At 46.0% G+C, this 13,847-nt stretch overlaps 2 protein-coding genes across 3 annotated transcripts in view; one reads left to right on the forward strand and one right to left on the reverse strand.

The window, feature by feature from the left end:
* Positions 1 to 5,401: 5,401 nt before the first annotated feature.
* On the reverse strand, positions 5,402 to 6,279 carry LOC128297809 (uncharacterized). Of its 2 annotated transcripts, XM_053033509.1 has the most exons (3): positions 6,238 to 6,279; positions 6,045 to 6,132; positions 5,402 to 5,951 (listed from the first exon to the last, which is right to left on the reverse strand). In XM_053033509.1, the coding sequence occupies exons 2-3, from the start codon at positions 6,103 to 6,105 to the stop codon at positions 5,497 to 5,499; spliced, it is 516 nt and encodes a 171-aa protein (XP_052889469.1). In that variant the 5' UTR covers positions 6,106 to 6,132; positions 6,238 to 6,279; the 3' UTR covers positions 5,402 to 5,496. The 2 variants fall into 2 exon arrangements, with proteins under 2 accessions (XP_052889469.1, XP_052889470.1); XM_053033510.1 differs by lacking the exon at positions 6,238 to 6,279 and having other exon boundaries at positions 6,045 to 6,213.
* A 2,640-nt stretch (positions 6,280 to 8,919) lies between these two features.
* The window catches only part of LOC128299537 (nuclear pore complex protein Nup88), a 52,550-nt gene continuing 47,622 nt past the window's right edge, over positions 8,920 to 13,847 (forward strand). Inside the window, exon 1 of the mRNA XM_053035535.1 lies at positions 8,920 to 9,232. Within this exon, the coding sequence (XP_052891495.1) occupies positions 9,023 to 9,232 (210 nt within the window). The 5' untranslated portion in view covers positions 8,920 to 9,022. The remainder of the gene's footprint in view (positions 9,233 to 13,847) is intronic.

A 13,847-nucleotide genomic window follows, 5' to 3' on the forward strand; every position in this document is an offset into this window, starting at 1 on the left:
CCACCTTAGCAAAGGATCTTTAAACCCGAGTTTGATTAGTTTTGACGTTAACAGTTTATGTGGTATGCTATCGAAAGCTGCTCGAAAATCTATATAAATTGTGTCAACTTGCCTACCAGCACCAAGCAATATAATTGACGAAACACAAGGTTTTATTGAGGAGTAGACAAAAGACTCGAATACTTCAGCACATGCACTTTGGATAGAAATTCCTCTGTGGTTAGATATGTCAGATGGATTGCCTTTTTTTAAATATTGGTATAAGAAATGCTGCCGTCCACAGTTTAGGAAAATAATCTTGGATGAGCGATTTGTTGATAAGTACTTCTAGCGTACGAGAGAATAACACTGGATGGTATACCATCAGACATCAGACAGACATAATAGAAGCATCTGACGCAAGTGGCACATTACAATGGAGAACTACAACCACAATTTCTTCCACCTATGCTTCCACCATGGGGGAAAACTTTAGTAAATTATCAATTTAAATTACTTACCCAATTCAATGAACTAACTTATCATTGTGCCATACAAAAACCAACCCTAGCCCGGTAGCTGCGGCTACCGAGTCAATCAACACGTTGGTATTTGGCAGGAAGGAAAATTGGAAATATCTTACCGTGATCTTGTGCGCTTCCTAAATGACTCTCCGACACTTTGCCGTCTTACCGCACCCCCACCCTGCCAGTCGCTGATAGACAAACAAAGTCAAGGTACGCAACGCTACCGCAAGACGCGCAGGTTCGTCAAGGTATGTAAGCACGGTGGCGTCGAATTCATATTAATAATTAAAATAATTAATTAGCCAAACAAAGGCAAACACCCTGCCTAGTCGGTGCAGCCGCACATCCCAGCTCCGGCCTGACCGGTTGTCCCGGCCAAAAGGGATAAGGAAACTCGATCCTGCCAATCGAACGTTACGTCCCGTCCCGACCACCGTGGCAGGAAATGGCACAAGTTGGCACCACCGTAACCCACCATAACTCACCACGGGTGTAACATTAGACACGCCGCATAGACAAAACTTTCCGCGGCCTCGTTCGCTACACCAACGTACTCGAGCTGGGCACACACCGGCAGCGAACTCAACTCAAACAGACCGTCTCCTGTTGCCTGCTGCCAGCGGTACGCCACCGTTTGATTTGCCGGCAACTACGGCAACCATCGGGGAGGTGATGCGCTAACATCACCCCCGCGCGTGATCCGGTCCGGTTTAGAGCAACGCGAAATACCATCCGCTCGGCCGGAGCAAAAATCAATTTAAGTCTATCGTAATTTATATGCGCTTTATCTTAACTAATCTCCAACTCTTAATTTGATATTATAAGAAACATAAACAACTTTAATAATATAATGTGGTTTCCGTCTTAGGCATCTTGCACCTGGGTGGGTTGGAAGGTGCTGGAAGACTCGCGTTCCCGTGTTCGCCAACCAAGTTCCCCCAGCCGGTAACTTCTTTCTCATCTCAGCTCCATCCGCATCGATCGTACCAGATCCATACGGCATACAACCGTCGGTGTACTTACGGGGGCGGAACGTCCTTGTCCTGTACCAGCACACACGCACACACACGCGCATACATTGAGGACCGGAAGGACAACCTGGGAACGCCGTTCAACGCCGCATCCTTTCGCTGCAGCTACAAACGACCGGTCGGAGGGAAATTTATACGCCTGCCTTCTAACTTTTCACATATCAGCCCAACCACCGGGCGCTAGGTTGTTTATTCTTCGCACAAGACATACATTCAAGATTTTACACCAATTCGTCTTGGCATTGGCTTGGGCTTGGGTAAGACACTGAAAGGCGTAAAAGATTTCCCAAGACATTCCCACCCCTTCCCCGACCCGAGATTCAAAAACCGACGACCATTCGGGGCATTGAGCATGTACAAATCACTTCGACTCGATGCAGACAAACGGTCCCCCCCCCCCCCCCCCCCCCCGCCCCACCGAACCCTTTTCGGTGCGGCTAGTGCTAGCCCACACACGGGCGTCTTTTAAGATATAAATCGTTTCCGGCATTCGGCCAACCGAAAATCCCCCGATGGGATTTTCACCGTACCGTGCGAGTGGATAACATTAGTCCGGGCTGGTGGGAAAGTAATTTCGAGGCAATCGTGGTTTTGAAACACTTTCGGCCTGCGCAAACAATTGATTTGATTCATGTCGCCATTCCCGTTCACCGATGCTATTAACTAGCGTGAATGGTTTGGTGAATTTGGTCCAACATTTTCCTGGATTTGTTCGAATTTCACTACAAAATCTTGACTATTTCCCTAAGAATTAGCACTGAAGGCACTGCGTTTTCATCAATCATTGGAATAGTCATTGCTGGCCCGTTTTCCAAACCGACTCTTGATTCTTCTCACCCCCTCCGAATGGCTCAATTCATTTGTTTATTCGCCGGCCGCCCCACAAACGCGCGCGCTTGTCAAAATTAAACGCACACGATTCGGTACAAACGGCGTCGGAATTAATTATCATCAACGTTCGAAAACATGTTGGACGCACAACGGAGATACACACCCACCACTGTGAGAACTCTTGCCCAACACGTGGTGCTTTACTTTTGACAGCTGAAACCTGCTCAGGTGCACCGTGGCACCACGGAACAGGGAACGCTTGATTTCTCCACCGGGAGCACCGAAGTGCTTCGGAAACGGGCGGGATGATATTTCGCAGCCCGGGAAAAGCGGGAAGCTGCGAGCCGGTCTTTGTTTGTGCCAATTTCCCGATGGCATTCTATAACAACAAAACCTTTCCATTTTGAAGAAGGATTGGGTCGTTACACTCTGCTCCCATACGCCGCAGCATTGATGTGATGCCACGTTTCATCTCGGGGCAGCACAAGCGGTAGAATAGATGTTATCCTTCCTTTTGCGCGAAAGCTTGTATTTCGGTGTGATTCGTGATTTTCTATTGAGGCATAAATAATTACTTATTATTATTACGAATCAACACAACCGAGCGCGGCAGCGGAACGGCACGGAACAGCCAATGTCTGGCGATTTCGGAGATACTTCCGAGCATCCGTTTGCTGCTGGCAGCTTCACACGGCTCTGAACGGCACCACGGTTTTCGCACACACGGCGTGTGCTGTGTTGTGTGTGTGTGTGTGTGGGAAGTCAAGCTTGGTAGGAATCAGATACCGACACCGGTACCGGGTGCACAGCGTAACGGTTGATGAAGTTATTCTTCGAAACCCCGAAGTCATAAATCAGAATGAAACCGCTTCCCGTACCGGGAGTAGCCGTCGTCGTATGGACAGCTTTCGTTATTTCTGGAAGATGAATATCCCTGAAAATTGCGAAGGATGAATTCAGGATGTCCGGAATGGGATCCGTACGATCGTCTTCAGGAGCGGGTGTGGTTTGTGTCCCGTGATGAGTGGGCATTCATTCTTTCGCCCGCTCCGAACCCCGGATACGAATGCCCCGGAAATTCTCTTGTAAGGGGCGTTGCGTTTGATCGGATTCGCAAGTGTCATCATCCGATTAGGACCATCCTTTGGAGAGGCGGTCCAAAGCCTGGCTAGCACGACGAGCGAACTAGCCACCCAGCTCAGCGATCCCACGGCAAGCGTCAGAGACAACACTTCTTGAGTCGAGTATCGACAAGAAGATAGTTATCGATGCAGGGTGCGTATGATGTGTTGCCCTGGTAACATAAGGACCTCCTGCCACTCTTGCTGCTACTGAGTGTTAATAAATCGTGCTCAAGATGCTTCACGGACAGCGATATTTGGCGACAACGGAGAAGAACTTGGTCAAGAGTTGGGAATAAATTACCTCGAGTTAGCAAACGAAACTTCTCACTATGGAAAGTTTGGGAAGATATGCACCAGAAATGTGTAAAAATTCTTCGTCATTTTGATATTCCAATAGACCACCAGTAAAGCTCGCTATAATTACATCATATTGTACCGTGGACTCATCACTTCCTCCGGCATGATGTTAGTACAAGTTTAATAGGAAATTATTCCCAAACGTAGCGGAGACGAATCATTCCAAATTCCATCCATACACCGCACCGTTATTAGGTGGCAAACTCCCCCACGCCAAAGAAGTTTCCGGAAAGGAAAGGGAGGAACCGTGAATTAGACGACGATACTGCTGATGACGTGTGATGATTATGGCGCGGCCTCGCGTGTGCGTCCCCAGGAAGCGTGTACGTGTCGCCAAAATGAATTGGGAGAATTTATAGAATATTTAAATTACTTCTTTATCAAAACGTGAAAGACGTCGAGTGCTGATGAACTTTGCCAGGCGCCCAAGGACGACGCGCCCAGCGAAAGGTAATAAGCGTACGGAATATGGTGCGCCCGTGTTTAGAAAGGATCGAAACGTCCACAAAGGAAGCGGCTGAACGATGAGCACCGACAAACTTAAACTTATGCTACCATCCACTCCACGCTGTCAGTGGGCTGAAGAGGCTGGAGGCGTTGCAACGGAACGGGTTGAAAATAGTCGTTCGAAGAAAAAGGACCACGCCTGGATGTGCGAGATTTGATTTATGAATGCGATATTTGTTTAATAAATACAAACAAACCTACACCCAAAAACCAAACGCAAACTCGCAAACGTCAATCCATCCCCACGTCATCTTCCGGTACGCTCGTACACTTTTGGCAAGAACAATATACCAGAAACTACCGAGGGTATTCGGTATCGGGCAACACCGCCTGCGTACTTTCAGTGAGTGTTTCTTCCGGTGTCGTCGATGCCGCAATAACGCAGATTTCAACACCATCATCATCAACAACAGGCATCATAGTTGTTGCCGGCGTCTCCGGACGGGAGGAGTCTCGAACTTTTGAAGGTCCTCATGCGTCCCACACACACGCGCGTTTCGCCAGCATGCAAACCGGATTCCGGGCGGGCAAACATTCATTCCCTCGCCCAGACACAAGAACCGGTTCAAAACGGTTGACGTTTATCTCCCCACTCTTGGCTTGGGAGCGCTGTTTTAAGCCGCATTGTTATGATTGAATTTAATTATATGTTTATTGATTGAGCAGGACTAGTAGGTGCGGTGAGTGCGTCACAAGAATAAGGCGACGATCGGTCCACTGCCGTCAGCGACAGGCCGTCAGCGAAAGCTCTGGTGGGCCCGGTGCCGAAAGGGCAGGTTTGACTTCGCCTAACCGGGCTTTTGTGCCTCGGCAGTTAATATCGCGTTAAGTCTTACGCAAAACATAAGCTAATTGGCAAAGTTCAAGTGTACGGCACGACATAATTGAGCACAATCCGCGCTCCGCCCTAACCGTTCCGGCGCGAGGGCATATTGCTCAATCGCGATTGACCCTTAGCGCTTCGAACGGGGCCCTTTCCAGCGTGAGTGAGAGTTATTAGTGCGCCAATATGCAACGGATCGCCACCACATCATCAGCACACACCAACCGGCTATTGCGCGATCATACACCAATCAGACACGAACCACCGTAATTGTACTTAGCTGAGGTGGGTTGAAGCGTTTTTATTCTCATTATCCATCAACTGTACGGCGTTGTAAAGGTGGCCAGTGAAACCGCAAGTAACGAGCAGACTGTAAGCGAGATCAACGAACTCCGCGCCATGTCAGTCGCTCCATTCTCGTCATCCTGCGGGACGGGCACGTTGTTGCAGCGATCTCCGTGACAAGCGATGCACTCGAGCGATCCCTGGAAGGTTGCGTGTGGTAGCGTGCAAAAGTGTCTTCCACCTTCCAGCTGGTGAACGCATCCTCGGACAAACAGGAACACGTGGCCGCTCACTGATTTGGCTCGCATATGGATGCACTCGTACCGCTGGTGTATTGTTGGCAGCGCGGTTCTGAGCGGTCGTATGAAGCTGTCCAGGCTGCTGTTGGTCATTTGAACCGATTCCTCATCGCACCGCACCATCGGTACGTCCGTTCCCAGGGAGCAATCTTCCTCGCCATAGCAGAAGTCACAATTGAGGCCATGTCCTTCAAAAAGTAGTAAAAAAAACATATCAAGTGCCGGGACCTCGATGCAAAATCACTCGTAGTTGCGTTCGTTGCCCGAAATGGGTTACTAACCAGTTTTTGCCATAAACAACAGTCCCACCAACGCCATAGTGACTTTAGCAAAATAACGCATTGTGAGCTGAAGAGTTGAAATAAAAACCTTCGGAACTATTCAAAAGCCTCTTTCGGTTAAGTAAACACTATAAAAGACTGTAAAGTAAACGAACTATGTCCACCTGCACTGTATGCGTGTATCTAGCCGCACCTGACACTAGGTAACCGGTAAGTTTCTCTGTCGGCGGTCCGGCGTTAACTAAATGCAGCGGATGCAACAACCCGCGTCGATCGCAATCCGTCTGGCGTCGCGTAAGCGTCGTTAGTGTTGGTGCCATTTGCTCTAAAAGCCATCAATTGCAAAGAGACGTGTGGATGAGGGTGGAACCGCTGTACCGGGTGTTTAAAATGCAGCAAGTCCAAGTGAATGTAATGACGTCGTTCGATCACAAAAGATCATCACTGAACGTGAACCCGGATTGGTTTTTTTGTTGCACACCTTCGTATCCACTTTTACCAACACAAAAACGGGCTTTTTTAAAGTAGAAATTCGCTTTTGTGGGCCATATTACGCAATGATTTATGGAGCAATGCACATTACGGAAGGCATATCAAGTACATGAAATTGCACTGCAGTTTCCATCAATGTTGCACTCCGTCAGTCAGCTTCCATTTGCACAGTATTATATGCGAGCGCGTTTTATCCATCAATCCTGATACACGAAATATGCTACGCCCGTCACAAATCGTACGAAATTCGGTCACATTACTAAGTCATAACTGTCACTTGTACTGACGAACGTGTACAATCATAGATCAACAGCATAAGTACGGGAATTCCGACCTGCTACCTGCTAACACTGCCACTTCAAGACGACGGCTTTTATTTATTTCGGTTTTTATGGCAACTCCATCTCAAAGCGGAAATACCCATCGGAAGCGCATACTTTACAATGGATGAATTGATGATAGAGAGCAGGCGGAGGGTTCCCCATCCCAGGTGGCGAACCCCTCAAACGACGACTGGCGAAAAAGGGAAGATACGTCAATGACTCAGAAATGCCGAAAAATGCCGTCAGGGAGAAATAGATATGTTTTATGAATGCCAACGCTAAAGTGACATCCTGACCCCGCTTGAGAGCGCTTTCGTTTTCATCGTGCGCTGACAAATGTGCTACGCGGAAGGAAGAAAAATTGATACACGATGCGGCTGGAATAAGTGCACGCATCACAACGAGCGATTCACCATTATACATTTATGATGCCGAAATCTCTCGATGGTCTTTGCATTTTTGTTCCGTTGCGATTGATAGCAGCAGAGAAAGCTTAACGGTCTTCTCGGCAAATCCTCCAAACGATTCGACCGAAATTCAATCATAATATTTCTCTACCCAGGAATCGAACCCGTATGGGCTGTCGGGGATTATTCACATTCGACGTTGACAAATGATTCGTAAATGAGAATATTATACACACAGTTCCGTTTAGTATCATTCTATCCCAGCACACAATACGCTTCAGTTTTACATTACTTTTACATTTAGTATAAAATAATTGAGTTTGTTAGCTTGAGAGAACCTTCAAAACATTAATATAAGGAAGTTAATCAACAGGGAAGAAACTGAAGATTGCATTGGTATTCCCCCTATCATTAACATTAACAAAGGTTATGAACTGGTTTGGTTGATTCGCAAACCAGTTTGCGAACTACGTAATTGTTCAGCAATCATACATAGCTCACGTTAAATGCTACCTTGTCCAATGTGTGATGTGGGTATTGATAGTGTGCAATTACATTGCGCATAAAAAGTGATAAGAATGGAGCGATACGTATCCATTAAACCCAACATGTTGTTAAACTATTTACTTTGCTAAATGATGTTCAACATTGTTACAAATGCAAGGAGATTCACGATTTTCTTGATCATTTGGTCGATGGTTTCTGTTCATTTTTGAATAAAAATTGTTGCAGAGTTGAGCACACTAGATCCAGGCCTGTCATCCTCCAGTCTTGGTTGAATACAATCTCCTGTAGGATTAGCAGCACTTGATGCAGGCAACGAGCACGCTGTGCTCCGCTACGCCTCGTAACGAATGAGTTACTGACGTGCACCTTTCTGGTAGGTTAGCGACAGCCGTATCTAGTTGATCCAACGCGATGCTTCTGGGTGTCCTTTCGTTGTTTTGTTTTGGGGGTGACGTACAAGGCCTCTTTCTAAACTTCCTGCCTTTTTGGAGGACCTACGCATCCCAGTTGTTTAGAGTTGGAGAGAGTAAGCGGCAGGTTATTAGTATTCTTAAGTAATGTTTACATCCGAATGTTTATTAGTTTCGTTTTATAGTAAGGCTCGAAAGAATCAACTGCATTTGATAATCATCCTTGTCCGCCTTATCTTTATTGAATTCTCTTAATCTATTAGGTTCTCGCCATGGTTTGTATATCATTCGTTTAACAATCATTTGCCCACATGATATCATTCGCCCACATTGAAAAACCCTAGAACGTTAGGCCATCTCGATTCAATTTTAGAATTAGGGGTGGGCATCATCAAAATCGTCATGTAATAGGATTTTATTCGTTCATACATTGCACCCATTCTTCGGCCCTTTTCCATTACATATTTATTAATATGCAAAAGGATGTAGTTTTCAGAAGAGCAAGTAAAATAAATCTCCGTAAATTATCCGCAAAATGCACAATAAATCAATGCATTCCGGTCACGTTGTTTCATCAACCGTTTGTTACAAACTCAATTTGAACGTCCGTTAATTTGCTGACGTTTCGAGCGGCGAGCACTGTATCGAGCAGTTCGAGCAGTTACCATGTGCTGGAAAACAGCTGTCAGATGGAAATTTGCGCAGTTGCTTGTTTGTTTACATTTTGTTCGGTGGATTGATGTGACGCCAAAGCCCGCTAAATCGTGATTATTCCAGTAAGTTGAACAATTCCAAGTGTTAATTCCGTGCAGTGCAGTGATCAGGACCGGTGCGTGAATATGGCTACAAAAACGGACAGCTTCGGGTTCAATGAAACGAAATTGTTTCAAGTGGCCCGCGACTGTTCGCCGGACGAGCATAAACATACGCAGAATTTGGTGGAATCGAAAGATGATATGCTGTTCGTGTGGAATGCGAAGAACTGTTGTATTCTGGTGTTGAACTGGCGTGCCGCAGCTTCCCGCAAGAAAGAGATTCTAAAACATCAGGTAAGTTGGGAAATGAGCTCGTAAATTGATTTGCTAGCGGCATATACACATAACCTCATAAAGTGACGGTGTTCTGTCAACGGCTAGAATGCAGGGGTTGTCGGCGTTAACTGCGTTACGATTTCTGCTGAACTGGCGTAAAATCGTCAAGCCAATCCTGTGAACGCTAAATAAATCAGCATCGCGTTCAAAGTCAGCCTCTACTTTTCGATGGCGGCAATTTATCAAACAATAATGGATTATTTATCGGTCTAATTAGCTTTTATGGCCATAATCTTAAATTATATGCAATCGCGAGCGGAAGGTCCTTGTGTGCGCCATGGCTCATACGGAAACGAATATCTGTGGTTGATTTCATTATTCGTCCACTTTGCCTATCGCATTGCTGTTTTTTTTTCCTTTATTTTCTTACCTTTTTACCTTTCCACAATTTTATTTCTTTCTCGCGCTGCTGACCCTACACTCCGCTTCGATCGTCCTGTGGCGTATGCGCGTGTTATCTCGTGGTCCGAGCGAAACGAGCACGAAAACGAAATTTCATTTCAAAACCCCTCCCCTCGGTAGATTGTCCGTCCTCCTTCGTAGGCATTCATTCGGCGAGAACGATTTAAATTATAGGAAGGAAATTTTATTACTTTGCGAGCAGCAGCAGCAGCATGAGCAGCGATCATGGAAGGAAAGTTTGAAAATAATGGATTTTCTCAAACACCCTCCTACTTCATCAAATCCGACACATACAACGCTCACCGCGACCGGTCCGTTACCGGGGGTCGATTACTTTCCTTTCCCGTGTTTTTTTAGGTCTTCATAGCGTTCTGGAACCTCACGGCCAAATTACCAAGCACGGCAATGATTAACATTGGTGCGCCCGAGGGTGATCACATTGGCTATTTTTTTGTCATTTTTGTCCTGCCAATCCATAAAAATTGTATCATTTGCCTGCGATGGCTGCCGTCTCGAAAGTCGAAGCCCGCACACGGCTGGATCATTATATCGAATGCGCTTGACTGAAGTACCGATGGGAAGGGACGGCCGGCGGAGAACAGGTGATGGGACTGGTGTGATAAATAATGAAACGCTTTTTTTTACTTCACCTACCACGGCTAATAGAGCCGAAAGTGCTTAGGAACTGACATAAATCAGTTTAAAGATGATTTGTTTCGGTTTATCGCAAATAAGAGACAAATATTACTGTTTTTAATGATGTATTTTTGTACACCTTGCTGCCGGTAGGACATTCCATCATCGCGGAAGTTCTTGGATTCAGAATGACAAAATGTATATTATTAACATACTTAAACATTGCCGCATTAAAACCCAAGCCAATAGCAGATCAAAGACATGATTTTTTTTTTTTTGGTGGTCAAACGATACGTTTGTTACATTGTAAATGAGCTGCGTCCTCGGATGAAGCCAACAACTCACCGGAAGGTGACAACGACATGAGGGAAAATCCAATTCATCCCAAATGAAATTTTAAAAAACTTTTCCTTTTGCCACGGCTTCAACGTTTGTGTTGTACACTATTTTCCTTGTATGTGTGCAGGCCCACCGTTGCATCTACCTGCTGTTTTTTGTTCGCAGTGTCCGTGCGGTGGCTGGTTTATCATTCACAAATTTATGCTCTGGACGAGCGAATAGCAGCGGGCTCATAAATTTTCATCCCCAACCCATTTATAAAATTATAACTCCCCAAGGTGATTCCGCTCTGTCGCCGCCGCGTGGCGTAAGGATGAAGAAGGAATGCCGGGAAAACCGTGAACCGTCGTACGCGGTAATGTGATGTATCCGCATACTTCACATCCTCTTCACCACCGCCGGTCCTTTTGGTAGAGATTTTGATGCGACCTTGCGACCACCGAGCACTTTTTGGTGCTGCGTCCATCAATATGCTTCGGGATGTGATAATGATTATGTCACGTCGATCATCGGATTTAATGCGGCATTAAAACGCACGAGCACATCGAGGCCGGCGCACATGGGAAGACCGACTCGCAGAGCGCAGAGTCGATGAGTCGGCCGTAAAATCGTGGAAGCAGTAAAACAAAACCGTATCCATCTACCGGCAGCGACACCAGCAGAACGGCCTTAATTACGGAAGTATTAAGAAATTTCGCAACTGCACTAATAATAGTATCTCAAAAGTATAAATTGTACCCACACTCATCGTAATAATAAAATAATTCCTTCCTTCGCCGCAGCTCACCGAGGGGTGCTTGTTTTGGTGCTTCCGATTCCCCGGCAGATAGTTGTGCACGTATTTCTTGATCACCGAAAGCGGACACACCGACTCGCCAGCCCGCTAGGTCGTTGCGTTGTGCATCGGTACGGGCAAAAATGGAACTTTTCCCATTTCTTACTCCACCTCCCGGGGCCGAACTGTGAACCCTGGGCGCCCTTATCCGTTGTCCGTTACGCCGAAAAGCAGCTGCACCCAGCGTCAGGATCTGTACAGGTTGCACGTACAGAGTTCCACACGCAAAAAAGCGCTAGCCCAAAAACTGCTACTGCCTGCCTGCTGTTGCCGGTAGTTCATTCTTTATATAATATTTTAAAAATTATCACTCTACTTTTATGTTCGTTCTTTGCCGAAGTTTTACGCCTCAATCCGGTCTTGTTTCATCCGTATTTTCCATCCGTACAAACCCGCGCCGTTCGGGCTTTAACACTGCACGCCGCAATCGCGGAGGGCCAACCTGCGTGGAAGGGTGTGGCAGTGGCACTGCGCTTTGTCATGGTTTGCCATTTCAACATCTTTGATATATTTACTGTCATCTTTTTGGCTTCCTTGGCTGGCACGATATAGGAAGCAGCCATGGGAGGACAGTGGGACATTCAAAGTGCGCTCGAAACTTCACGCCGGTATGCTTTTTCCGGGTTGTTGTTTTCAATATTTATTGCCACACTAGAAACTCTGATCGTTTATATGAATACGTCATTAAAAGCCCGCGCGATGTCTTGATTCCTTGTCGTCTAATGAATAGACAAAGTGTGTTTTAGTAGCTAATACAAGTGGAGGCCTCCACTATGATTCTCTGTCACGACTCGGAGACGAAAATGTTTTCTGGTCAATGTGCATTTTATCGTGACTCCTTCCTCCTTATTACCTCCTTATTAGTGGAGGGGTGGGTCAGGTTGTCAATAATTGTAATCAATACAATTTCATTAAACAATTTAATAATCCTTTGTAGAACTAATACTCAATATTTCTTTTTTCTTTCTTCTTGGAACCAAACACAAGGAATTCTTACAAGAAATTCACTTCATGACGGCGATGACTTAAATGCGTATTGCTTGATTTCGTCCTCCCTCTGAGTTGTGCCGTTCTCGAACAAATCCACTTGTCCCTGTCCTTTAGACCACTTGATGTCTAAAGCACATTTTTATCCTGAGAATACTAAAATCCTACCGCGCTTCGCGAAGACAGCAACGGAAGATGTAGAGATATGAATGAAAGACATACGTCGAACCCTCCGGTCCGGGTCTCTTCGACACAGCAGAAGAAAGTAAAAATAGTACAGTACAGTGTTGAATAAGAAAATAGTTTGTCTTGGGGCGTCCTTTTATTTGCCTTCCCGATTGTCGTTGCGTGAGTTTTGGCATCCACCCGCGTCGCAACCTCCTCATCGTCGATCTTTTGTGGCACGTCGTAGGCATTCGATGAACTGAACGGATAAAATCCGGATGAAAAAGCTCTCTTGTGCGGGATGGATGGGGCGGATTGTGAGGTTTTAGAGTTGGCAAGCAAGAGAGGGTGTAAAGGTTTCCAATCTGGTTTATGTGATTTTTCGTGTGTCCTGATCGTCACCGTTCATCGTCGAGTCTGTGAAGATGTGTCCAACATTGCGGTACAATATGTCCTGCTGAACAAATATGTCACACACGAGACGGACGAACATATATCCCCAACCAAACTCATCTCAAACATTCTCATTCGGCTCATTGTTAAATTCTATCTTTTGCGCCTTTTTTTAGTTTCATCAATTAAACAAAAAACCCTAGGATCGCTGGTTATCCCAATATCAACAAGCAAGTATGCGAAGAAAGTTTGCGAAAGAATTTCTTCCGGCGTGGCCACCAACGACGAAACAAGATGCGGTGCGATAAAGCCAGCCAGTACGGAAGTTGAAAAGTTGAAGACATCGCGAATGTTGATTATTAGCTTCCCGGTGGCATATGAAGAATGGAATAGATAAAAATGATACTACAACCTATCATCAAACACAGGAAACAAAGCCGCCCCTCACTGGGGAGACGGAACACATTATTTTCGCACACAATTCGGAGTTGTTTGATGGAACATTTTGAACTACCCTTGTGTGTGTAGTGTGGTGGAATCCGGACGTGGATCAAAATATGATTGTGGCCCCGGGACGGGCACGCGTTGTCGCGCGCGTGTGTGCGTGGAGCACATTGTCAATGGATTCCCTTTTGTTGTTTGCGGTGTTGAATTACGGCTACGGAGAGTGGATATGAGATTAATAAGTAAACGACGAAATACTTTCCCTCGGACTTCTGCGATTCTGCGATGAACAAATAAAACCTCCCAAAGAAGAGCCACACTGGTGTAAGGACGAGGTTACCGCAAGGAACGTGATGAAACCACGACCTAAAG

Source organism: Anopheles moucheti, chromosome 2, assembly GCF_943734755.1.
Source record: "Anopheles moucheti chromosome 2, idAnoMoucSN_F20_07, whole genome shotgun sequence".
Classification (NCBI taxonomy): domain Eukaryota; kingdom Metazoa; phylum Arthropoda; class Insecta; order Diptera; family Culicidae; genus Anopheles; species Anopheles moucheti.